Here is a 26,893-nt window from a genome sequence, read left to right as displayed (position 1 = left end):
ATCAATGATAACCCCATGTAACACCTGACTCACATTTGAAAGTGTGACCCTCTAGCATCAGATGTCATATTGTTAAGAAATAAGAGATGGCTTGCAAAACATAAAATAAACCTACTGGCACTGAGGGAAGGGAGACAGATTAGAAGCTTTTAAACAGGTAGGCAGCAAAACTTTCCAAATTAACAGAGAACGAGGAAGAGAAAAAACAAAAACAAAAAAAAAAGCAAGGACAGGATGACAGGAAAAAATACTACTGCAACAGGTAAAGGGAAAACAAATCCAAGTCTCGGAACATGTAACTGCTGCAAAATTTTGAAATTTTTAAAATAGGATAGAAATATTTCATCAAATAGCAACTACATCTATTTTCCCAATTTCAAAATGTCATCAAATTATTGTAAACATTCCAGATTACTACTTAATGTTTACATTTATTAAAGTGAGCTGTTAAAAAACATTTAAGTTAAACCAAGTAATTTTATCAAAGTCTAGAAGGATAAAAAAGTAAGAAAGAACTGAAATGTTATTAACCTAAAATAAAATTTTTGTAGGTTCTCAGAGGTTCAAACTGCAAACATTTTTAATTAAGAGAAAAGTAAATATACACAGAACTAACAAAATTATGTTTCTTGTAATGCTGTATCTCCAAATAAATTTCTCTAATATTCTAAATAAGTTATTTTAAAATTATTCTGGGTCCAGGTACAGTGGCTCACACCTGGAATTCCAACTATTCAGGAGGCTGAGATCAGGACAATGACAGGTGGAAGCCACTGGGACAAAAGGTTAGCAAGACTCCATTTCAACAAAATAAACTGAGCATGGTTGCACACACCTGTGATCCTAGCTATGAGGGAGGCATAAGTAGGAGGACTGAAGACCAACGCTGACCCAGGCAAAAACATGAGACTTTATCTGAAAAAATAACTATAGGAAAAAGGGTTGAGGGTATGGTTCAAGAGGTAGAGCACTTCCCTATCAAATTCAAACCTACATACTGGGGAAAAAAAAAAAACAATTAAAATTAGAACTCAAAGTCTCAAAACATGTATGAAATATACGTAACATCTACTAATAGTTCTAAAGCTATATTTTGGCTCTTAAATATGTTATTTACTGTTTACTGCCAGGATGTTGGAAATAAGAATCTAGTACATGCTCCTAATTTTGCCAAATTCAGAACATTTAAAAAGGGGAATGAAATTTAAAAAAAAAAACAACTAGTGATTTAAATAATAAAGCAGAGAAGAAATTTTAAACTGAAACATTACAAAACAAAAAACAGATCTTAAAAGAGTCTCAATTTTACGTCTTGATTTGAATCACAGAAAATATGATCACGGAACACCCACTAATCTGAACCCTGCAACAAGAGCTAGCAAATTTTAATGATGGCTCACTTCCAATAACACTGAGTATAACTTCTCCATTCTGTAAGCCACTAGGTTTTAACTAGGAGAGAGAAATATACTAGTTTTATTAAAGTTGTAAAAAACTTACAGAAGTATTTAGACTTCCACCACAAAAAAGGCATACTTTAAAACACATAAAAGACATTTTCCACATCATATTTAATGTTTATAATGGAATATTTAAAACCCTGAAATTCTTGAGACTTTGTTATTTATCCATATAGATAGGTCTTTGGTGGTGGTTATTCATCTCTTCAATGGAAACACTAAAATATTTTCGGAATGGAAAATTAAGACAAATCTTAAGTCCTCTATTCTTTTTTTTTTTAAATAAACTACATTCATTATACGGGGGGGGGGGGATTCATAGTGACAATTCTGATTAGACTTATATTCTACATTATTTACATTGCCCCCATCATCTCTCCCCCTCTATTCTTAACAATATTCTTGCAAACTATACACTGTTTTCATTTCTAAAGCATGTATTGCACTTTACAATGACAGCCTTTTAAAGGCTGTAAAATAACATTCAAAATTACCTTTTACAAGCTGTGGCCATTCGGTGACATCAGGGTGATCACAGCTTTGAGTCACTGATTAAAAACAGGTTGTCACACCAGTCTAGTTGCTAACTTGATCTGAGCGTAGACTTAATAACTCTAATAAATTAAACAAACCTTTAGTTAGAACACTTTAGTATATAAATCAAATTCATCGTTCAAATAATAATCTTCAAGCTACAAACCAAGTGTCAATACAAAATTTATCGGAAGAGTATTTATCATAGAAAAGTTTTTAAGGACTATTTTCCAGCATGTTTTCTTAAACAGTATCTTCACTTGAGAAAATGTGGTACAGTTTAAGCATCCCTAACCTAGACATCCAAAACGCTCCAAAATCCAAAATGTTTTAAGCATCATGTCAACATCTCTAGTTTTGGATCTGGGGGCATTTCAGTTTTTGATTTTTGGGTTAGGTAAAGCCTATACATATATTCCAAAATCTAAAAAATAATAAAATCTGAAACACATTCAATACCAAGCATTTCAGATGAGGGACTCAACCTGTAATAATCCCTTGTACTTTTTATGTAGTGTTAGAGTTTGCAAAGTACTTTGGTCAATGGTACCTTAAGTCTCACAATAATTTTTCTCTGATTAAGGCAGATACCAAAAGAATTTAATAACAATAATAATAATAATCAGCCTCAGAGTAATTAATTAACTTGCCCAAGATTTTAGAATCAGTTTTAAAACTAAGACTAAAACAAAATCTACTGACTTTCTATTGAGGATCTAATTTTTTGTTTTGGTTTAGTTTGCTATACAGTTTCATGATTTAAACATGCATAAATGACAAAGGATTTAGAACATGAACTGACACCTCACAATTATGACAGAAGTTTAAATGGGACTAATTTAATGATACGATTCTTAAACAGTAGGAGAAATCAGCCACCACAATTTTTTTTTTTTCTTTTTGGGTGGGACTAGAGTTTGGCAGACGCTCTACCGCTTGAGCCGTATCTCCAGTCCATTTTGCTCTGGTTATTTTAGAGATGGGGGGTCTCTGAAAATATTAGTCCGGGCCAGCCTCAAGCTCAGATCTTCTCAATCTCAGCTCCCAAGTAGCAAGGATGACAGGTATGAGCCACCAGCGCCTGGCTTAGACAAATTCTTAATGAAATAGCTACACACACCTAAGTCTAATCCTACTTATTCTGCATTTAAGTAAAGTCATCTAAATGTTGCATGAAAATGTGTTCCACTCTTTCTTAGTCACAAATCCACTAGATTTAATTGTATGAAATACAGCAAAATATGATAGTATATCTCTCTCTACCAAATATCTTCTTACTCCCACACATAGACTTAACCAAACTTTCCTGATTCAAGTTTAACAGGACTCCTTAATCATACTAAAATCCAGAAGAAGACACCATACATCTAAAATATCCCAGTATTGGGAGACAATTTCATGCAACTACTTTTTCCACTCAAAACACACTTAACAAACTACATATCCAAGCCCAATCTGAGGAGCAAACTAAGGAAAGATTAAAAGATTTGAAGAGAGAAAACCCCTACTAATCAACATCTTCAAACTAACAATAGGCAAGCATAGAGAATGGTTAATAGCATGGACCCAGAAGTCAAAACTAAACAGCAAGGTATTCTGAGAACCCCAAAAGAAAGAACCGAAACATCAATGCTCAAACCGGTATTTCTGCAACTATGAACATAGGGCTTCAAATCCAGTAAATTAGGGTTGGCCTACCTTCAGGGAATTTCTATAAATCCTATAAACCCTGTAGGAACTCAATTTCCTACATTTTCCTATCACTAATGTGTCTCCTAGTAAGGACTTAAGGGTCACTGAAGTAAGGGAAGGAGGCAACAGCATCCCTGAAGTGAACAATGTGGTCATGATACAACCTTCCTCGGTTTCCTCGTGAGACTAATAAATTGTGTGTGTGTTTGGAAAATCCAAGTGAGTCTAACTTCCAACTTATAAACACACAAAAAAATGAGAAGTTAAAATATCTTTTAGCTGATAAATTAATTGAGGTTAATTAATTAAAGAGCTGCATATATTTTGAAAATTGCTAAGTCAAGTGCTCTCCTCCAGTGCCCTCTCTTATGAGGTTCAGTGCTCAATAGGAACAAACAGGTTCCAAAGCCAGTCTGGGATACATGTCCCTGCTTGGTCACTTACTAGCTGAGAAATCTTGGGCAAATTACTTAACCTCTCTGAACCTCAGCTGCCTTAAAAATCAAATGAAGATAACAGAAGATGAGCTGTCATGAGAATTAATGAACTATCTAAGTAGCTCAGAACGGTGCCTGGCTATAGATATAATGTGCTTATAAATGGAAGTGGAAGTGATTATTAACATCCACAGCCTAACATTCAAACCTACCCCCTCTATCTTCTTATGGGTATTATTTTATACCTCATATTGTACTAATCTCTTGTAAGTTCTTCCAGCACTCCACTTTGGTTCCTCATATGCTACCTGGTAGCATAGTTATTTATTTAGCACCTACTACAATACTTTAAAAATGATAAGCACCCAAACTTACTGAACGCCAAGTCATTACTCTTGCTGTGACATTAAGATACTTCATGCAATATCAATTTCAAAAAATAAAACAGAAACATACCATATTTCGCCAAACTTCTGAGGAGCTGGTGAATTCTAAAATCAGGGTCTTACAGATTTTTAACCTAAAATATAAAACACCTCACTCAATTCTTTTTACAAAATCAACTGGGTAAGCTTTTAGAAAATTTACTAATATTGGTTATAAAATAAAACCAAATGCATCTTCTGTAATATTTATGAACATCCAAAAATATAAGGAGACAAATTACTCTACTGCTGTTGCCGCGTGGCAGGGTAGGTAGGCAGGCCCTGTGGCCTGAATGTTTTCAGGCAAGCCTTGTTTCTCATTTTCATACACGAAGTTAATGCTTTCTATTTCTTTACCTTCTGTTACAAATAGTCTGAAAATATGAGAACTGCCTACATACCACTAATCCTCAAATATCTATAGTAAACTTTCTTTTAAATAAATTCTATATGCTGAACATCTGCCATGTACAAACACAGATATCCAGTCACTGCTATTGTTTTAGAGAATGTACTAACACAACATTGAATAATGTCTGCCTAGCACATAACAGAGCTTCCATATACTGTGACAATTATCATTTCTTAAACCATAAATCAAAACTTAACACTTCACCAAACCAAAAAAAGAAAGAAAAGAAAACCTATTCTGAAACTTAAAGCAAGAGCCAAAACAACTTTGTAAATTCTTAACTCTTTTCTAAACAATTGGAGCATTCCTCAGTGGAAAAGGAATTAAAGTCTTTTAATTCATCTTATCTTATAATGAGGAAATCAAATCCCAAAGATTAAGAAATGCACACCCAGTATCCAACCAGCTGATGGAAGAAAATGGATACACTGCATTAAATATTCTTGATAAATAGACTTAGTCCAAAGACTTTTAGAGGACTGGGTCTCAAACTTCAGTCTGTAATAGAATCACCTAAGCGATCTATAAAAATGCACCTAGTCGAGCACAGGTGGCTCATGCCTGTAATCCTAACTACTCAGGAGGCCAAAATCAGGAGGATCAAGGTTCAAAGCCAGCCTCAGGCAAATAGTTCCCAAGGCCCTATTTTGAAAATACTCAACACTAAAAAGGACTGGCAGAGTGGCTCAAATGGTAGAATGCCTGCCTAGCAAGCATGAGACCATGAGTTCAAGCCCCAGTACTGCAAAATGCACCTGCTTAGGCTCTACCTGCAGAGATTCTGATTCAGTGCATGAGGTAGGGAATGTGAATCTGTATTTTTAGCACATGTTTCAGGAGAGGTGAAATCCCATTTCCAATGTAACTCTATATTTAAGACCCTAACTCTACATGTTTTTAAGCCCTTATCCCTGCAATTCCCAATTACCAAAGGTACACAACCATTTAAATGTCTCAGTATCTAAAGTCAATGTTTTTAAAATCAAACTCAATTATTTCTTAAAGACAACAACAACAAATAAAGACACCTCATTCTTCTCTCTCTATTCCTAATCTCACTGTCTGTTAGTTATGGACTAAAAAAAGCTGATGCCATTCTTCCTTTCCTCCCCTTATTTCATTTAGCCTAAGTACAACTTGTCAACTCTTCAAATTCTTAGTAGTCATTCATTCAAAATACATCAACTAGATTGAGTGGCTACTACCTGGACAGAAATACAGTGATGAAGAAACTAGACATACTCTCTTGTCCTTGTGTTGTAAAGGAAATGAGCACAACTATTTATGCAATTACAATGCACAGGTGAGTTATGAAGGAGAAACACAGGGAATGGTGTACATTATACTAAAGAGTCCTGATTTAATTTGGGGAAAATACATACTTCAAAAGAGATGAGCAAGATTTATTTATCAGACACACTAAGTAAATCCTGTGAGGTAATGGTAACACTGCTAGTTCAATTGCCCAAATCAGAAAAGCTTGAGAGGTATTCTAAAGTCTCTCTTTCCCAGTATAACAAACTGTTCACCAAGTGCCAGTTCTATCTCCAGAATTCCTCCACATTCCAATGATCCTCATGTTATTCTTCCAATGACTTTAAGTTGCTTCTATCATGTCAGATGAGACCATAAAGAATCTGGCCAAACCTGCCAATCCAGCCTCTTCTTCCAAACAAAACAAAATGTTGAGAGAATATGTGGATCAGGGCTTAAAAATGTTTAAAGACTAAAACATCTTACAAAAGAGAAAGTTTTAGGTAACTAGCTTTAGGTCCTTTACACTTAATGCAAGGTTAAAACTCCAATCCAGATTTGCCTGATTCTAAAGACCATGCTCATTCCCTTGTACCCCCTTCTAATTTACATTAAAACCCTGTAGATTTTTGTCTTTAAAACAGTTCTGGGTCTTTCCTTTTCCCAAGCTTACCAATATTGTCATTATTTTATCTGGTTTCCATTTTGCATTTATCCTGCTAGAAACAGTACTAGCTGCTAGAATTATACTCCTAAAAATTAGAATTTGGCCATATCACTTCCATATTCAAATTTTTCTATGCCTTGCCAATACCAACCAATAAATTTCAAACTCCTTGACATTCTGAGGACCTTCCCACACGGCCCCACACGGCCATCCAAGCATTACTGCTCATTCCGTGCTATCATCACCAGGTACCATATCTAGTCCTGTCATCTGATTACTGTCTATCACATGGTAGCCATCTGTACTTCTGATCGCAATGGTTTTGCTTCTTAGGACATTTCACTTAGAAATGTTTCCCTGTGCTCTGCAACTTCCAAATCCCAATTTCCACCTCTCAAGCCCTGTTCGAAACTCTATTCTCTTCCCCTATACGTATAACCACTGTCTTGTTGGGTGGGTCTTACTATATATTTCCAATATCATTATAAAATTGTTAATTTTCACACTATGTTTATTATTTTATACCTTACATTATAGTCATCCATACACATTTGTCAGTACCTCTAGATATAAGCTGGTTGATATCAGGGATCATCTCACTCATATTTTTACACTCATAGTAATGGTAACTATATTTTCTTGATACCACACCTCTCCCATATTTTAAAAAGAATCAGGATCCATGGGCTGACAAAATATCTAGAGCTATTCCAAATGCAATTTGTGGAGCTGGGTGTGGTGACAAACACCTGTAACCCCAGCTACTTATAAGGCAAAAGCATGAGTTTTTTGTTGTTTTTTTTTTTTGTTTTTTTTTTTTTTTAGGAAGAGGGTATGTGGTTTTTTGTTTTGGTTTTTTTTGTACTGGGATTTTGAACTTAGGGCCTCAAGCTTGCTAGGCAGGTGCTCTAACCACTGCTCCCTAGCCCTAGGCAAAAGCATGAGGATAGAGTTTCCAGACCAGACTGGACAAACATAGCATCAAAATCCTGTCTCAAAAACAAAAGGGCTGAGGGCACAGCTCAAATGGTAGGGCACCTACTAGGAAATACAAGGCCCTGGGTTCGATCCCCAGAACCTCAAAAAAAATTCATTGACAAACAAACAAGGAGATCATTTCTTCCCAAATTAACATAAATTTAATCCAATGCCAACCTAACAAAAGCTTATTTCAAAAATTAAATATGTAAGAATAGCCAATAATGTCTTGTTTGTAATAGAAGAATAATGTCTCTTTCTTCAAAGGAACTTACTACTGGGTTCCAAAGTACAGTATATTAACTTAGAAATATGATTAAAATCAGTACAACTCCTTAAAAAAATCTTTGTCAGTATAAGCTAAAACTAAACATAAGCATACCCTATGGCTTGAAAATTTCACTCCTAAGAATAACAGACACAAGAATATAAGTATGTTCACAAGTTCAACCAACAATAAATCTCACAGATATTTTAAATGTTTTAATATTTTAAATGAAAGATGCCAAACACACCCCCAGATGCTTCTTGACTCATGACAGAGGGTGAAAACCATTATATGTTGAAAATGTCTTAAGAGTGTACTTAATACACCTAACCTTTAGAACATCAGACCTTAACAACACAGAAGAGTAAGTAGTATGCCTTTTATCTACAGAGGATAGATTCTAAGACCTCCAGAGGATGCCTGAAACCACAGATAATACCAAACTCTAATAAAACTGAATTATACCAAAATATTATAACAAAAATTAAGTGAATCTTGAAATATCTTACTGATACTGTACTCAAACCTTTTTTGTGTGATGTTAAATGATTCTTAAAGGAAACACTTTATGCCTTCTTTTTGGCATATTCATATTGCTGGCATCACTCACTGCTCTTGCACTTTGGGGCCACTGGTAAGTAAAATAAGGGTTATTTGAAAAAAAAGCACTACAAAATTAAGGCTATCGTAAAAGTTATGCTATTATATAGTTACTGTACTTGTCTGCTCATCTCATCAATTCATTCATTTCTGAGTCTGTTGATTTTCTCTTGGTTATGGATATTTTCCTTTTTGTTGTACAGTGAGTAATTTTGTTTTTTAAGTAATACTGAGGGTTGAACTCGGTTCATGCTTATTTAGGTAAGTGCTCTACCACTTGAGCCACTCCACCAGCCCTTTTTGCAATGGTTATTGTTGAGACAGGGTCTCCCTTTATAATTGCACCAACCTGGACCACTATTATCCTCTATTTGTGCTTCCTGGCACAGCTGGGATGACAGGTATACCACCATTGGTTGAGATAGAGTCTTGCAAACATTATTCTTAGTCTGGTCTCAAACCATGATCCTCCCAATCTCCACCTTCTATGTAGCTAGGATTATGGGCTGAAGCCACTGTGCCTGATGTTAAGTAATTTCTTACTGACTGTTGAACAGTGTCATATTTTTTGGTGACTAGATTTTCTTTTATTTTAGAGTGCGGAACATTGTTTTGGCAGCCAGCTAAATAACTGTTGACAAAAAGACTGAAAAATAATAAACAGGATGCTAATGACCCATAGACAACATCAAATGATTTAGTATAAATGGTTTCTGTGACTAAAAAAATAATTGACTGACAATTTTCCAAATTTGATGAAAACCACAGATATCTACACATATCCAAAAGAAAACACACACACACACACACACACACACACACACAAAACAACAACTCTCAGCTGAATAATCACAAAGAAAAATGGTGATCAATAGAAAGCCTTAAAAGAAGTTAGAGTCAGAGAAAAACAACTTTAACTGCAGGGAAGGAAGGTAAGCAGAAACACAGACTTTTCATCTGGAACCAAAGCTGAAAGAAAAAATATTCTAACCTAGAATTATGTATCAAGAGAAAACACCCTTCAAGCAAAGAAGACATTCACCAGAATGGCTCAATTAAAAAAACTGACCACCGGGCACCAGGGGCTCATGCCTATAATCCTAGCTACTCAGGAGGCCAAATCAGGAGGATCAAGGTTTAAAGCCAGCCAGGGCAAATAGTTCACAAGACTCTATTTCATAAATATCCAACACAAAAAGAACTGGCAAAGTGACTCAAATGGTAGAGTGCCTGCCTAGCAAGCATGAGGTCTTGAGTTCAAACTCTAGTACTGTCAAAAAGATTGGGAAAGAAAAAAACCATCCCAAATATTGACAAGAATGTAGAACAACATGTACTCTCTCTCACAAATTGTTGGTGAAAATACAGATAAAGCAGCCAAGATGATCTGGTAATAAAACTAACCTATAATGCAGTATTTGCATTTCTAGGTATTTATCCTCCAAAAACCATACATATCCACACAAATCACACATTACTTGCAGCCTTATTTATAGCAGCTAGGAACTGAAAACAGCCCAAGTGTCCCTTAATAAAGAATGAAGTTACAAACTACTGCAACCTGCAATAACATGGATATATCCCAAAAACATTATGCTGAGAGTAAAATAAACCTTTTATTTTGTTAAGTATTGTATGATCTATATGCATGAAGTTCTACAGCAAGTCATATATAATGAAAATAATCAGAACAATGGTTAACTCTGGGAATAGTGCTGGAGCAAGGACCTTCAAGAAAGGGTTATAGGTTTTATATGTTGATGAGGACTCTATCACAAAGGTGTATATAAATACTGGTCAAAATTCAAGACATGGTGTGGCAGACTGTAATTTACAGGGGCCATCCTGATGTACCTCGCCCCACATGCTCTTTTTAACAGTACTGGCACTCTCCCTTTACAGAGTGGAATCTATGTCCCTGCCCTTGAACTTCCGCAGTCTCTGTGATTCTTTCAATCAGAAAGTACAGTGTATGTGCTCTGTGACTTTTGATGCTAGGTCACAAAAATGCCACTTCTACCTTAGTCTTTTGGGATGGTCACTCTTGGAATCTACTCAGCCATGCTGTAAGGAAGACAGTCACATAAAAAGGAAGTTACATATCTAGAACACATAAATGTTCTAGACCAGAGCCTCAGCTGAAGTCCTGATACCCACAACAATCTGCAGATGTGTGAGTGAGCAAGCCTTCAGATGATCAAGTCACTTTAGCTAACAGTCTTTTTTGGTGGTACTGAAGTTTGAACTCAGGGCTTCATACTTTTGCTAGGCAGGTGCTCTACTGCTTGAGCTGTGCCTCCAGCCTTTTTTGTTCTGGTTATTTTTGGAGATAGGGTCTTGCTTTTTGTCCAAGCCGACCTGGACTGTTATCCTATTTTATGCTTCCAGCTATTAGTGGGATGACACATGTACCACCACATCCAGCTTTTTTCTGTTGAGATAGGGTCTCAATCTCAGCCTCCCAGGTAAGAAAGACTACAAGTACTGTAGCCTGGCTTCCAGCTGGTATTCTTGAAATCAAGACAAGCTTGTCTTGGCAATCTTGCCCAAATCAAAGATTCATAAGCAAAAAACAATCATTACTGATGGTCACAGCATTTACATTTAAGGTGATTTGTTACACAGCAGTAAATAAGTGAAACGGTATGCTAAATCCTTGAATAGTAAACTACTAAAATTTTAGTTAACAATATGCATGCTGAAGTTAAGGGTACACTAACATCTGCAACTTTTTTGAAAAGCTTGCAAAAAGACAAATTAATAGAATGATAAGAGCTTAGGTAGATTCAGACATGAAACAAAGCAAACAATAAAATGATGATTTTGGAATTACATTCCACAGTTATTTTAAAGCCTGCGTACGTTCGAATTATTTTTGTAATAAAATGTAGAAAAGGCAAAATAAGGGCATTTCATTACAAATAAAAGCTGAAGGCTGGTGGAGTAGCCCACCCGCATGAACCAGCAGAACACCTGCCTAGCATCCATGAGGGAGGCCATGAGTTCGAACCTCAGTATCACCCAAAAAAAAAAAAAATTTGAAAGATTTTTGTAGCCAGTAAAGCTACATTTCAGAAATTAAAGTTCTTCATACAGGAGGAAAATAGGAGGCAAAAAATTTGGATTTACAAAAAGAAAAATACATGAATCTTACCAAAAGAAATGAAAATGGTTAATGAGGGTAAATACAAAAAAAATGTATTCTTACTTTTTAAATATCTTTACAAAAGAAACAACTATTTCTTTATAAGAAATAGTTATAAACTCTACTGTGGAATTTAGAACATGTAGAAGTAAGACATATCTTGTGATTACAATAGCAAAAAGAATGAAGAGAAAATGTTCTTGTATTATACAGCAAGAGGTATAACATTTTTGAAAGTACACTGAAGTAAGTGTGCATACAGTAAATCAAAGAATAAGCACTGGGGGAAGGGTGCAGTAAGTAACAAGAGGCATAAGCCAATAGCAGAGACAAAACAAAACCCAAATGCTCAATTAATCCACAAGAAAAGAAGGGAAACCTTTAAAAGAAGATAGGACAAGTAGAAAACAAAGTGTCTTAAATACCACTACATAGACAATTACAATAAAATGTAATGAGCTGAATGAACATTCAAATTAAAAAAGAGATTATATAACTCAATCAAACACCAAGATGCAAATTTGCCTAGCATGTTCAAGGCCCATTCATCTGACAAGGAATTAATATCCAGAATATATAAAAGATCTCAAAAAAAATCAAACACCAAAAGAACATTTAATGAACCAATTAATGAATGGACAAATGAACTGAAAAGACAGTTCTCAAAAGTACAAATGGCCAACAAATGCATGGAGGAAGGTTCGACATCCTTAGCCATAAAGGACATGCAAGTCAAAACCACACTGGGATTCCATCTCACCTGGTCAGAATGACTATCATGGAGAAAACAACAACAAATGCTGGTGAGGATGGGGGAAAGGAGAGACTATCCAACTATGGGTAGGGGGACAACACAAAAGGATACTGGTTCTTATACACTGTTGGTAGGAATATAAAATTAGTGCAGCCACTACGGAAATCAGTGTGGAAGCTCCTTAAAAAACTAAAACTAAACTACCATATGATCCAGCTATACCACTTCTAGACATATACCCAAAGGAATATTAAGTCCACATACAACAGATAAACCTGCACATTCATGTTTACTGCAGCAACTATTCACAATAGCCAAGCTATGGAATCTGCTTAGGTGCCCATCACCCAATGACTGGATAAAGAAAATGTGGGATGTCTACACAGTGAAATATTATTCAACCATCAGCATGAAAAAGGATGAAACTGGAGATCATCATGTTAACCAAAATAAGTCAAACTCAGAAAGACAAATGTCAAATGTTTTCTCTCATATGTGGAATCTAGACTTTAAAAAGATATATATGTAAACTATATACACATATATATGTGATATGTATATTTGGGGGAGAGGGGCCAACCAGAAGGGAAGGGGGAACGGAGAGAGTGAGAGAGTGAATATGATCAAAGTACATTATATGCACACCTGAAAACACCATAACAAAATCCATTAAAAAATTTTTAAACAGAGGAATAGGAAAGAATAACAGAACAAATACGATCAAAGTATATTACTTGCACATATGGAAACATCACAATAATATCCTCTGTAAAATATGTACTAATAAAAAATAGTTAAAAAATATAAGTTTAATAAAAGCAACACGCAACTGCACCCTATCTAAAACAAGGACATTACATATAACAACAGATTAGTTGAAAGCAATGGATAGCAAAAGAACATTGTATATTATATATATATAATAATCACAAGAAAGGAAGAGTACCTACATTAATACCAGACAAAGGAAACTTACGACAAGGAACATTATCAGAGATAAAATGGGACATTTTAGAAAGATAAAGAGGCTAATTCATCAAGGAGATCTAACAGTTCTAAACATAAATGCACCTCACATAGTTTTAAAAACAAATGAAGCAAAATGGACAAAATAGAAGGAAAGATGGCAAATTCCAAACTATAGTCCTATCTTAGTAATTAATAATAAGGAAAAAACAGTAAAAATGCAAAAGAAATACATGCATCTGACAAAGGCCTTATATTCTGAGGCAATGTGTAAAACATTTGAACAGACATTCACAAAAGAAGGAAACTTCAACAACAACAACATTAATCATTAGGAAAATGTAGATTAAAACTCTAATGACACTTTTACACCCATTAGAACAGCAATTAAGCAAAAGAGAAGCAGGGCTATGGTGTACATCTGTGATCCTAACTACTCAGGAGGCTGCGGCAGGACTACAAGTTGGAGGCTAGCCTGGGCAACTTAGCTTAGCAAGACCCTGCTGCAAAATAAAAGGCTGGGGATATAACTCAGTGAACTACAAGACCATAAAGCTCAATCCCCAACATAAGAAAGAGAAGAGAGAGGAAAAGAAAAAGAGAAATTAGTTTTAATGAGGCTGTGGAGAAACTGTAACCCTTGTGTACTACTGGCAAGAACTCAAACATAGTTGTACACCAATATTCATAACAGCATTATTCATACCACCAAAAAATAAAAACAACCCAAATATCCACCCACATAAATAAATAAAGTAAAATGTAGTGTACATACACACAATGGAATATTATTCAGCCTTAAACTGTCAAATTCTGAACAACTGGGAATGTAGCTCAGTGGTAGTGCTTGCCTAGCATGTGCAAGGCCCTCATTTAATCCCCAGCACCACCAAAAAAAAAAGTCAAATTCTGACAGGTAACAATATGGATGAACTGTAAAAACATGCTAAGTGAAATAAGCCAGATACAAAAGGACAAACATCATGATCTCACTTACGTGGAGTACCTAGAATAGTAAAATTGACAAAGACAAAAAGTGCAAATTTAACAGGGGCTAAGGAGAGGAGCTAATGGGGAGTTACTGTTTATTAAGTTCAGTTTCAGTTTGAAAGGACAAAAAAGCTTCAGGGATGGACAGCAGTTATGACTGTACATGTAAACTTACTTTATTCCACAGACCTGTAATTTAAAAATAGTTAAAAAGGTAAACTTTATGTATATTTTTACACAATTAAAGCAAAAAACTGCTGAGGGACATCATTACATACCCATCAGAATGTCAGCAATTAATGACTAAGTTTTTGCTGGAACTACAAATCACATATACACTGGTTAGAATATAAAATGGTATAATCATCTGGAAAATAGTCTGACAGCTCCTTATACAGTTAAAACATAAACTTACCATATGATCCACTAATTCCAAAGTAAGATGTTTATTCTAGAAAAATTAAAACGTATGTTGATTCAAAGACATGCACAGAGTACAGCCTAAAACTGTAAACAAAAAGATAAGTAAATAAACAAACTGCAGTACAGCCATATAGTACTAAAAAAAAGTTACTAATAGACACAAAATAGATGAAATCTCAAAACCCAGGGGCTGGTGGAAAGACTCAAGTAGTAGAGTGCCTGCCTAGCAAGCACAACACCCTGAGTTCAAATCCCAGTGCCGCCAAAAAAAAAAAAAAAAAAGACCTAAAAGCAAAACCCAGATGAACAAAGAAGAGTATAAACTGTAGTCCGCATTTATCTGCAACTGGCAAAACTAACAAGCAAACAGATAATTGTCTGGGGCCAAGAAAAAGGCATGACTTCAAAGATATCCTTGGAGGTAATTCAAATATTCTATATTAAGACTGTGGTTGCAGATAGAGTGTAGGTATTTGTCAAAATAAAAGTATTCAATTAGAAATGGGTATATTTTATCTAAATTATACTTAGATAAGCCATTACGTTCAAGATTTATGAAAACAGCATAGAAAAAGTTGGAGTTTTTAATCAGAAGAGAAAGTATGTCATAACTAATCAACACAATCATCTGCCTAAACTGAATAAAAGGTAATACAAAAATATGTCAAATTCAATCCCTACCTAAGCCATATCATACCTTATTGAAAAGTTGATTCTTCTGAGATCTGAATTCATAAACCTATAAAGTACAATCTTTTTATTTTTCTTTTGGTGGTACTGGGGTTTGAACTCAGGGCTTTGCACTTGTGAAGCAGGCGCTCTACCACTTGAGCCACTTCTCCAGTCTTATAAAGTACAGTCTTAAAAGTACTAAGGAAAATACAAGACATTATTTTTATATATTAGCTTTGTAAGCATACTAAAATGCATACCCCTGTAAATGGTCCGATTTACAGAAAATGGACAAAAAAAGTTACATCAGTCTTCCTACAAATACTTAAGTATTTGGAAAGATTTTAGCCAGGTTGTGGTAGTATACATCTTTAATCCCCAGCACTCAAAAGAGTCTCAGGCGGGGAATTATGAGCTTAAGGCCAGCCCTGTCTCAAAAGAAGATATGCACATAAAATAAGACAACAAGACAAACGAATAGTCCCACAGTATTTTAGGAGAATGAAACTTACTTAAAAAAAAAAGTTTGAAAGTTAAACTGATAGAATCTATCAAATTTATAAATTGAGATAGCCTAATGGTCTTACAATCCTATTTGTCAGAAGCAACCTTATAGACATAATAGGTGTCATTATGTGTAACAGCAAAAACTGAAAGCAATCTAGAGTCCACAATAAGGAAAAGATTTCATGACATATTATGAACTTTTAAGTGTTAGTTCCTGCTGTCAGGATGGTTCAAGTAGTAGAGTGCCTGCCTAGCATGTGTGAGGCCCTGAGTTCAAACTCCAGTGCTGCCAAAACAGTAAAGTTAGTTCCTAGTTTAGTTCTAAAGACTGACAAAAAAAAAAAAAAAAATCACATTTATAGTCTTCCATTTAAAGGTTACTACAGGACAAATGTTCATTAAGGCATAATTTCCCACATTTTAAAACATTCAACCATTATATTCATTCCCATAGATTCTCCCTCCCTCTCCATTTCCATATCACTCTCCTTCTTCTTCTCTCCCTCCTTCCCCCCCCCCCCACTCTGTCTCATCATGTGGGCACGTGATGTGATGCATAAATTTAATGCAGCAATTAAAAAGAATTACTCAACTCTATTTTCGCAGTTGCTCTTGTCAACACTTTGGTGTCATGCTTTACTCCTCTATTTCACTTTCAGTTCATCTATTACCAAATCCTGTGGATTCTATTCTATTTACAACACATATCAAAAACTTAACCACCATCTCCACTGGCATCACCCAGTCCAACCCACACTGGAAACTACAAAACAAGAAAGAAGGCTGTGGGTATAGTTCAGTGGTAAAGCACCTGCCTAGCATGTGCAAGGCCCTAAGTTTGAACACCAGTGAGGGAGGTACAGAGGAGGGAGGCAGGGAGGCAGGAAAGCAGGAGGGCAGGAGAGCAGGAGGACAAGAGGGCAGGAAAGCAGGAAGGCAAGAAAGAAGGCAGGAAGGAAGGCAGGCAGGGAAGGAATGAGGAAACTAAAGACGTAAAGAAATAGAAAAATATCCCATGCTCATCGATCAAATGATAGGCATGGTGGCTTCAAATGAAAACCTTGTATTTCAATAGCTTCAAATGAAACCATCATAAAGTAAAAAGACAACCCACAGAAAACGGAAAAAATATTTAGTCATTCATCTGATAAGGGACTTATATACAGAATAGGTAAGGATGGAACTCTTACAATCCAACAATAAAAAGAACCCAAATTAAAAATGGCAAAAGATTTAAATAGATATTTCTCCAAAGAAGATGCCCAGTCAGCAAATGCAATGATGAAAAGCAAAGTCATAAAAACCACAGAGATACCTTAATGTCCACACAATGGCTAAAATAAAAAGGACAGGTAAGCACTAACAAAAAATTGAGAAATCAGAGCCCTCAGACATTGGTGGTACAATTGTAAAATACTGCAGCCACTTTGGAAAAGAGTTTAGCAATTCATCAAATGTTAAACAAAGACTTACTCTATGACCTAGTAGTTTCACTCCTAGATACACTTGGTTTACACAAAAGCTTGTAAATAAATATTCATAGTAACATTATCTATAATAAAAAAGTGAAAAAAACCCTGAATAAGCAATATGTAGTTTATCCATACCATACACTATTCAGCCATATAAAAAGGAATGAAATACTGTTACACACCACAACATGAATATATCTCAAAAATATGCAAAGGACTGGCAGCTAAGCTCAAATGGCACAAGACCGTGAGTTCAAACCACAGTACCACCAAGGATAAAAAATAAATGCAAACAATAAAAAAGCCACACAGTACTTGATAAACTGATTTTTTAATAGTAAAGGTCCAAGAAAAGCCAAGCAATCCTGAAAATGAATATAAAGGTGAGGTTTGGATTCTTTTTATAAATAAAACAATGCATCACTGGTACCAAAAAAAATTTATTTTGGAGGAAGTAGGGTCTGAACTTAGGGCCTTATGCTTGCCAGGCAGGCAGTCTAACTGCTTGAGCCACACCCCAACCCCTTTTGCTTTTTAGTTATTTTTCAAACAGGGTCTGACTTTTACACTCTGAATGCCACAGATAGTGATCCTCCTCCTAGTTATGCTTCCTGTGTAGCTGGGGTAACAGAAGCATGCCATCATGCCCAGCTTTTTAAGGAGTCTGGCTAACTTTTTGCCTGACCTGGCTATGAACCATTATCCTCCCAATCTTGATCTTCACCTCCCAAGTAGCTAAAATTACAAGGGTGAGCCAATTCTTCCAACTGTTAAAATATATTTTTAAATAGAAAAAATATATTAGCATATAATGTCCAAGCTAAAAATTGCCTCAGGACCTATTAGATCACCTAACCCAATCTTCTTACTTTATGGAAGAACTGAAGAAAGATACCCTAATAACAATAGAAAGTAAAGGGCTGGGAGTGTAGCTCAGTAGGAGAGTACTTGCCTACCAGATTCAAGGTCTTGGGTTTGATTTTTGGTACCACAAAAAAAAAAAAAAAAAAAAGAATATAATGTAAAATTACTACTGTAACATGATAATTTTAGATCCATACTAGGTATCCAAAATAATACTTAAAAGTAATTACATATTGACCACTAAAGAGAGAGATTAGACCCAATCTCTCAAAATTTCGCATCAAATAGCAACATGGAAAAGACAGGCACACAAACACCTTCACCCTTCCTAGGAATGCCTTCTCAAATTCAACACAGGCATTAAGCAGTTCAAGGTCTTCTGTCTATACAGGCTGACCCCTCAAGTCCTGCCTATTTCTACTTAAAATTACATTAAGTTCTAGAGCCTAGAGAATTGATCTTTATCATACATAAAAGCAGGCCTGAACAAACTAGAAAACAGTTCATTCATTCCAGTATTTACAAATGCCTAAGTAAGGAGAACAAGAGGAAAAAGGAGGGAAAGGGAGATGAAAAGGAGAGAGAGAAAACTCAGGAACATTTACCTTTCTCATAGAATCTTCAATCCAGGAATAAACAAATTACTAAATTTTTATTGAAATCAGTGACCTGCCTATTTTCTAGCTCAGATCCATCTATTTTTAACTTCACCACTCTACCTTTTATTCTGTCCAAAAGATGGAATAAGAGGAATTTTCAGGGTTGGAGTGGAAAGATAATATCATACTGAGTCAAATAAGATCACAAGACCTTTTATTCATTTTTTAAATCATGTGAAATACGGTATACTGGACAATAATTATTCATAATTTGAAATACAGAAATCTAGCTTTACATGTACAATAGTAAAACTGAACTGGTTATTCTCTTATACTGAAGTGCTTATTTCAATACTGCTGTCCATTTTTAAGAAATATTTCCAATGTGTATGGCAGAGTGTATTCCTACCTTCGTTATCAAACTTAAACGTGTTATGTATTAGAGACAGCAAGTGTCATTTAGACATTGAATGCAAATAAAGCAGCTTTAATAATTAGAGTAACTTTTATTTCTTAAACAAACTCCCATCACCAACACAGAATACACTGTCAGCCCATTTCAAAAAGCTAGGAAAGAAAAACGTTACCCAAATAATTTTTGTGTGAAATGGTATTTATCAATACATGTCACATACAATAAATTTTTAACTCACAAAATAAAAATGTAAAATATTTTACAAGGACAAATATGCCTTACTTATGATACATTGTATGGTTAGCAAAGTGGTGAATACACAAAGGCAGAATAAATAAAATTCGTAAGAAAAAAGTACTTGGGAGGGACGAATATGATCAAATTATACATCTGCATATGTCATAATGAAACTTACAAATTTGTACAATTAATATACACTAATAAAAAATAAGAAAAAAGAACTACGATCATTAATAGACTGGGAATAACCCCTTACCTTCCCCATACTCATTAGCTTTATATAGAATACATTATGAGGATTTCATCCTTTCCCTTCCAAAAAAACAGCATTATTACAGAAGTATTTGATGAAAATATGAAGAAATTCTTACAGTGGAATCTATAGTGCTAAAGGTATCAGCTGAGAAGAAAATAATGTGAATTTCAGAGAAGGAACTAGAAAATGTAAGGAAATAAAAAATGTGAGGAATGTCCATAGGAGTATACATATACTCCTACTCTGTACTCTGTACTTTCCATATACTTAACTGAGGAAGGGAGGTAAGGAGGAGTCAGAATTTATTCTGCATTACAAAGAATATAAAAATAAATGAACTGGGTGATGGTGAGGCATGAGAATCAGAAGTTCAAAGTCGGCATGGGTTCCAATAGCAAGTTTGAAGTCAGTCTGGGCTGCACAGTGAGACCCTGTCTCAAAAAACAAAAAAGTTAATAAAAATAAATGCATTATGGTGGTGGTTACACTCCACAAGGGCAATTCTAATACTCCTTTCTCACATTTGAGAGGAAGGCTGCTGGCACAGAAGTCCATCAGAAGCTTGAAATAGGTAAGTCATCCCTTTTGATACAGAAACAGAAGTCATTACATGAAAAGAACCTGTGAAAGGTACAGAACTGAACTGACAGCATCTTCATTCAGCTCACAGCTGTGTAATTTATGTGCAACAATGCTTATCATGTGAAAAAGAACATCTTCAATTGCTTGAAAGTATGTACAACAGGAACACGTTAAGAACTAGGAAAGAGCTACAAGGCTATATAATATAACATAGGTCAAAAAAAAACTTTTCAAGTTGGGGATGTAGCTCAACAGTACAGCACCTCCCTAGCATATGCAAGGCCCTAGGTTCCACCTCCAGCACTGGGGGAAAAATTTTCATGTTTGATTTCTATAACTTAATAGGATCTGTGCTACACTACTTAAATGATTGTGACAGGTACAGAAGACCAATTTGTGGAACATGCTAAGGTGCTAATAATAACATCATCAGACTCCACACAGGCCAGTCAACATTTTCATGTATGGAAGATTTTATCGTACTTGTGTAAGTATTCAGGGCCTACCACTAACTACCTCTGTGCCTTTACTTGCAATACAAATGCTGAATTTAATAAAATTTTAGGAGAATTATCTTTCTTGATCCTGAGGCAATACCTTATGCAAGATTCCTGTTCAGATATCCTGGAACTGGACTTCAGAAATTATCTTAACCACTATGATTCTATGTGCCCTAAAACTTCACCTTTGGGATCAATCTTATGGTTATTTCATTTGCCATTTATCAAATTAACTATAATAGGTCAAGTAAAGCAAATTACAAAATGAATCTGACTTTGGATCAGTAATACCACCCAAATAATTTATCACTAACAACTAAAATCAATTGTTCATTCAAATTGTGGTTACCAAATTTAAAATAAATTTACACACTATAAATGTCCCAAAATAATTTTTCTAAAAAAAGAAAAGTTAACAATGTTAACAGAAAAAAAAAAAAAAAAAAAAAAAAAAAGCACAAAAAAATACAAGGATTCCAATCACCTGTCTACCACCAACTGTTTTCTTAGGCAAGTCACTAAATCAGTTATCAGGTCACTTTGTAAAGTATTAATCTACCTTCATGGACAGTAACATTTGAAAAGTACAATCCTCTCAAACAATAAACCAAGTATCACCTTCACTTGACAGATGAAGGAATAAAGACTTAAAAGCTAAGTGACCTGTTCATGACCAGCTAGAAAACCAGAAAGACACAAATAGAAGACCTTCCGACACCAAAGTTATTGTGCTCCTCCCTCCACTTCTCCCTCCATTTCAATCATCCTTGGTGGTTTTTGTTCACAGAACCTGCTGAAACTTTGAAACACTTTAATTTTTATATATAATTTTAAGGAGGTAAGTCACAAGTCTTAGAATCAAACAGTAATAACTGACTTATAGCTCAACTTCATGTACAAAGAGCAATTATTTTTTTTAAATACTAACTTTATTTCATTCCTGGACAGGCCTAACCCTAAAAGTCTTTCCAAATTGTCATCTAATTGAAATCTACTTGCTAAAGATAACTTAGATCAAAGTACTACAAGTGATATTTTGAGATTAAATGATAGCTGGCAAAAAACCTATGTATTTATTAAGTCATTTTGTTAAAAAAGAACACACTTATCTTTAAGTATCTTATGTCTGAATATAGGGCATAAGTTTCTAGAAGATTAACACTTTCTATTTAATGTAAGTTTACCTCATTTCCTTTATTAGAAGAAATAAAAGGTCCACTGGTGGCATCTAGTATGGGAAACACTGACGTACCTCCACAAAGGTGGGTGGGTAATTACCACAGTAAGGATAACTACTCTTTCTTTCCAACAGGTAGGACAGAACTTGTGCCAGTGCAAACAGGAACCTGAAGTAGAGGCTAAAGACTGGTTTGGCTCTACCACCTAGGTGAAAAGAAAACCATTTTAAAGTTTTATACTTTTAACTTCCTCATTCATAAAGTGAATGGAGTAGCTGACCTCAAGAAGAGTCCTTCTCAGGTTTGCAACACCTATGAGTCTATTATCAGCACACAAAATGATTGCTCCCATCACTTTTAGTATTTATAGGAGAGTGCCAGAATACATTTTTATTTTATGTACACACACACACACAAACGCTAACACATCATACTGATACTGAGTGGTAGGCTAGGACCAAGATGTGAAGTAATGCATGTGCCAGATGATTGTACAAAAAAAAGAAAATGGGAGGGGGGTGAGAGCTGCAGCTGGTTAGGTCTTGAGTCTATAGAACTGCCCTAAGACAGAACATCCCTAAGACAGGGATGGAAGAATGAAGTTCCATTATATGAGAGGACTTCACAAAAAATAGTGTTACATGGAGAAAGTGACTAGACTATCAGGTTTTTGTGGTCCCTGTAACCTCACTCAGCTCATAACCACCACAGTAGGTACTTGACAAGTGTTAAGTTTATCATTTGCTAACTTACTGGTAACTCCAGCGCTATGGTCTGAATATACGTGTTCTCTCCACCCCCCAAAATATTCCTACATTGAAACCTCTAAGGTGATGGTATGAGAAGATGGGCTTTTGGCAGAATATGCCCTCATTAATGGTATAAGTGTCCTATAAAGGAGACCCAACAGAATCTCTTTCACCCTTCCACTACATAACATGACACTGGAAAGGTAGCTGTCTAAGAACCAGGCCCTCTCCAGACATCCACGAATTTGCCAGCAATTTGATCTTCGACTTCTCCATAACTGTGAGAAATAAATTAATTAAAAATTAAAAAAGAAAACAGAGTGGGCTGGGGATGTAGTTCAGTGATAGAGCAATTGTCTACCATACACAAGGCTGTGGGTTCAGTCCTAAGAACCACACACCATGGGGGCTGGTGGAGTGGTTCAAGTGGTGGTAAGCATCTGCCAAGCAAGTGTGAGGCTCTGAGTTTAAGCCCCAGTACAACCCAAAAAAAAGAAACCTTTTTTTCCTTCTGTAAGCTACCCAGTCTCTGATATTCTGTAACAGCAGCATGAACAAACTAAGATATCTGGTAAGATACTCTCTGGTAAACACTAAAAGTCCTTGCCATTTTAAGAGTGAGTTCACAGTGAGAAATGAAACAAGCATAATATGCATAATGCTATAGCATAAAACACTGGTGCTTTAAGACCATTGAGGAAAACAGGGTAGGAAGGTTTCTAAGGTAACACTTAATGGGTGCCTATGTACTAGGTATTTTATGTACTTGAATCCTAACAAATCTGAGGTAGTTCCACAGATAAAAGCAGGTTCTAACTGCAAAGCTATTTCCCCTGTACATACTATGTTATCTCTCATTAACATTATCTGTACACTTGGCAGTCAGGAGGAAACTGACAAAACCACCCAATACTCTGTTGTCCTGAACCTCCATGAAAAGAACATCAAAGATTTTTGTGTACATCCCTCTGGCATGTACATTACTGACTTGAGACATCACTTCTGAAAAACTGTCTTCACTCACAAAAATCACAATTGTTAATGTTCTTAATAGCTTCATATACACTTGATAACAATGTTTTTACATTTAGGCCTATACAATATAGACTTAAATTAAAAAGAGTGCAACATAATTAAAGAAAATGACCAGTAATCATGTAAGAGAAAAGACTTTTGGAAATATCATTTCAAGTGCTTGGGTGGAAAAAATTAGATAATGACCCATAATTTTGGCTGCAACTGGCTACAACGTTGGAACAAATTATTACAAAAATTTTGTACAGGGGAAAGAGGACACTGAAATAGAAATGATCTAAGTTTCTGAAATACAACTGATTAACTGACTAGAAAACAACTTAAATATTACATGTCAAAGACACTGTAGGCACCCAATGAATCCTGTTAAATGGACTGGACAAGTGGGATGAGTAAGTGTTTTTCTCACACCTCTGACTGGTAAGTACCCTTAACTTAGAAAGCTATTTTTTAAGCCATGAATTTAAAAAAAAAAAAAATAGACTGTAAGACAGATAAAATTAAAGCAGCCTACAAAACCTTTGAAAAAGTATCAAAATGGTATTTTCAATCTCTGTATAAACTCCTCAGGGTTGGGGGCAATGTCCAGAGGATGGTGTGTACACTACTTAGTACACTAATGCAAGTTAAATATTGACACAGTAAGACTTTCATAGCTTACATTCTAATGTTGCAGATAGTGATTACAAGTTATTCCTTTGTATTACGTTTTTGTATTCCTAAGTATATTACAAATACATAAAGACTAAATTATTTATTGAGGCTATTTCTTGTTTTGTTCTGGGTTTGGGGCTTTTGGGGGTTTTTTTGGTTTTGTTTTGTCTTGGTTTGGTTTTGGTTTTGGTCATGCTTAGGGTTTCTAGTCGTCCTGAGGAATTATCAACAGTATCAATAATGGACTCATTTCATTAAAAATGTGATAAATAGCTTATATTTAAAAGGAAGATCTAATTCAAAACCATTTCCACAATACATAGCCAAACAAAATTCTAAATTTTACGTAATTTATCAAAAAAAAAATCTCTTAAGGATATTTACTAGTCAGAGGTTTGAGGAAACATTTCTCATTCCACTTTTCCAATTTAGTCAACAAGACCTACTGAGTACCTGCATGTCTTCCACACAACTTTTTAACAGCTTCATGTATTAAACTTGAAGTCATCTGTATTTCAAACCCCCTTTCCTCTCCAAAAAATTCTGGAATCATCTTCTGCTTCTCTCAATACAGCAGGTAGTGGAATGACCCACAATTATGGGTCATATCCATATTCTTTCATGAGTGAAGGAAACCTCGGGCTGTAAATCCCATATGTACTTACGTTTACATTTGCAACAGTAAATATGACCCCTGATTTCGTACTTTCTATGTTAGCACGCTTAGCGGAAGTCGTTAAAAATTGAGAGACTAAATTATCTTTCGAGGATTCTAAGATGAACCAGTGTCTGTATATTTTAAGAACAAAAAGCATTTGTCACATTCAAGGCTGACTTCACCAACAAAAGCCTCCACACCAAGATAAGGAAAGCGGTCCTTTTCATTTTGTCAGCTGAAAAGGGAGAAAAGGGGGGAAGGAGGGGGGCCACTGCTTGCTGGTTTGCATTTAAATTTAACACAGCAGTCTGTGGCAAACCCATTAACTCACGTCAACTCCAGAATCCCGATGACCAGCAACACATGAGTAATCTATGAGCACAATCCTAGGTCTTGATATGCCACTTCATACGCCCTCCCTCCCCACCAATCCACCCCCAAAACCCCAAGCCACTAAGCACACGTCTAAATATGTCTTCCCTGAGAGAGCTCAAAACCTCTAAAAATGCTGAAAGAGCTCCTCTTTGGGAAAAAAAAAAAAAAAAAAAGGCCTGCCCTTCTCAGCCTGGGGACCGCGGCTGACTCGGCGATCCGTGCTTCCGAAAGGCCCAAATCTCGACGCCCTGCAAGTCCGCCGCGCCCGGGGTCCGCTCGGGTCCCCTTGAGCGACAAAAGCCTCCCTCCGGCGCTCAGCCAGGACTGGCAGTTAAGGCTGCAGCAGCCGGGGCCACCAAGGGCCTACTGCTGGCACCGGCCCCTCCAGACCACGCGCCCCCAAACACTCGCTTTCCGCAGAGGCCGGGGGGTGGAGGAAGGGACGCCTACCCCGGCTGGCCAGAGCCGGCCCTCTGAACCGTGGCGAAGGCGAAGCAAAGCAGGGGACGAAGGATTCGAGGAAGCGCGCCCGACCCCGGCCGCGTCCGCAGCAACACTGACCTGTCGTCGCCCCCGCGCCTGGGCTGCGGCCCTCGCAGCTGCGGCCGCCTCACTGGTCGTCGTCGCCCTCGCCCGCCGCCTCCGCCCGCCACCTCCTCGTTCCCTTTCGCTGGCGCCACCGCCGGGGCTCATGCGGGACCCGCGCTTCCTTCTCCGGAAACCGAGGCCGGGAAACGGGGCGCTTGGGCCGCCGAAAACCCGGCACTCGTCGCCAGCCGCTGCGGTCTGTCCACACTTGGGGGGATGGGGGGTGCCGGGCCCTTTTGGCAAAGACTATCCAGGCCGCGAACTACTTCGAGGAGGAGCTAAAGGAGGCGCCACCACCGCCTGCGACCCGGGTCGGCAGAGGTGAAGCGTACAGTCGGCAGCTGATGGCGAGCGCCCTTGGAGGGGGATGGGTAACGCGTTTGCGGTAGGGTGCGCGAGCAAGCGAGCGAGCGAGCGAAGGGCAGTGTGTCGAGATGCTGGCGAAAACGAAAAGGCCCTCTCGTCTCCTGTAGTCACCCCGAACCCCGCGCCACCATCTTGGGAGAAACACGGATCTCGCGACCGCGGCGCGCAAGACGGGAGG

The 26,893-nt window shown here is 36.6% G+C and overlaps 1 protein-coding gene across 4 annotated transcripts in view; it reads right to left on the bottom strand.

Moving 5' to 3' along the window:
* The window catches only part of Ube3a (ubiquitin protein ligase E3A), a 97,255-nt gene extending 70,795 nt beyond the window's left edge, over positions 1-26,460 (bottom strand). The window contains exons 1-3 of one of the 4 annotated variants that reach the window (XM_020182937.2): positions 26,323-26,460; positions 4,580-4,643; positions 1,955-2,074 (exon numbers count right to left, since the gene is read on the bottom strand). In XM_020182937.2, coding sequence (XP_020038526.1) covers positions 1,955-1,974 — 20 coding nt within the window. In that variant the 5' untranslated portion in view covers positions 1,975-2,074; positions 4,580-4,643; positions 26,323-26,460. Of the gene's footprint in view, positions 1-835; positions 928-1,954; positions 2,075-4,579; positions 4,644-26,322 lie in introns of those variants that run through there. The other 3 variants (XM_074061717.1, XM_074061716.1, XM_020182941.2) reach the window with 3 other exon arrangements.
* Between the last annotated feature and the right edge of the window lie 433 nt (positions 26,461-26,893).

Source organism: Castor canadensis, chromosome 19 (genome assembly GCF_047511655.1).
Source record: "Castor canadensis chromosome 19, mCasCan1.hap1v2, whole genome shotgun sequence".
Classification (NCBI taxonomy): domain Eukaryota; kingdom Metazoa; phylum Chordata; class Mammalia; order Rodentia; family Castoridae; genus Castor; species Castor canadensis.
Note: the sequence above shows the minus strand (reverse complement) of the source record. Positions and strands in the feature narration are given on the sequence as shown.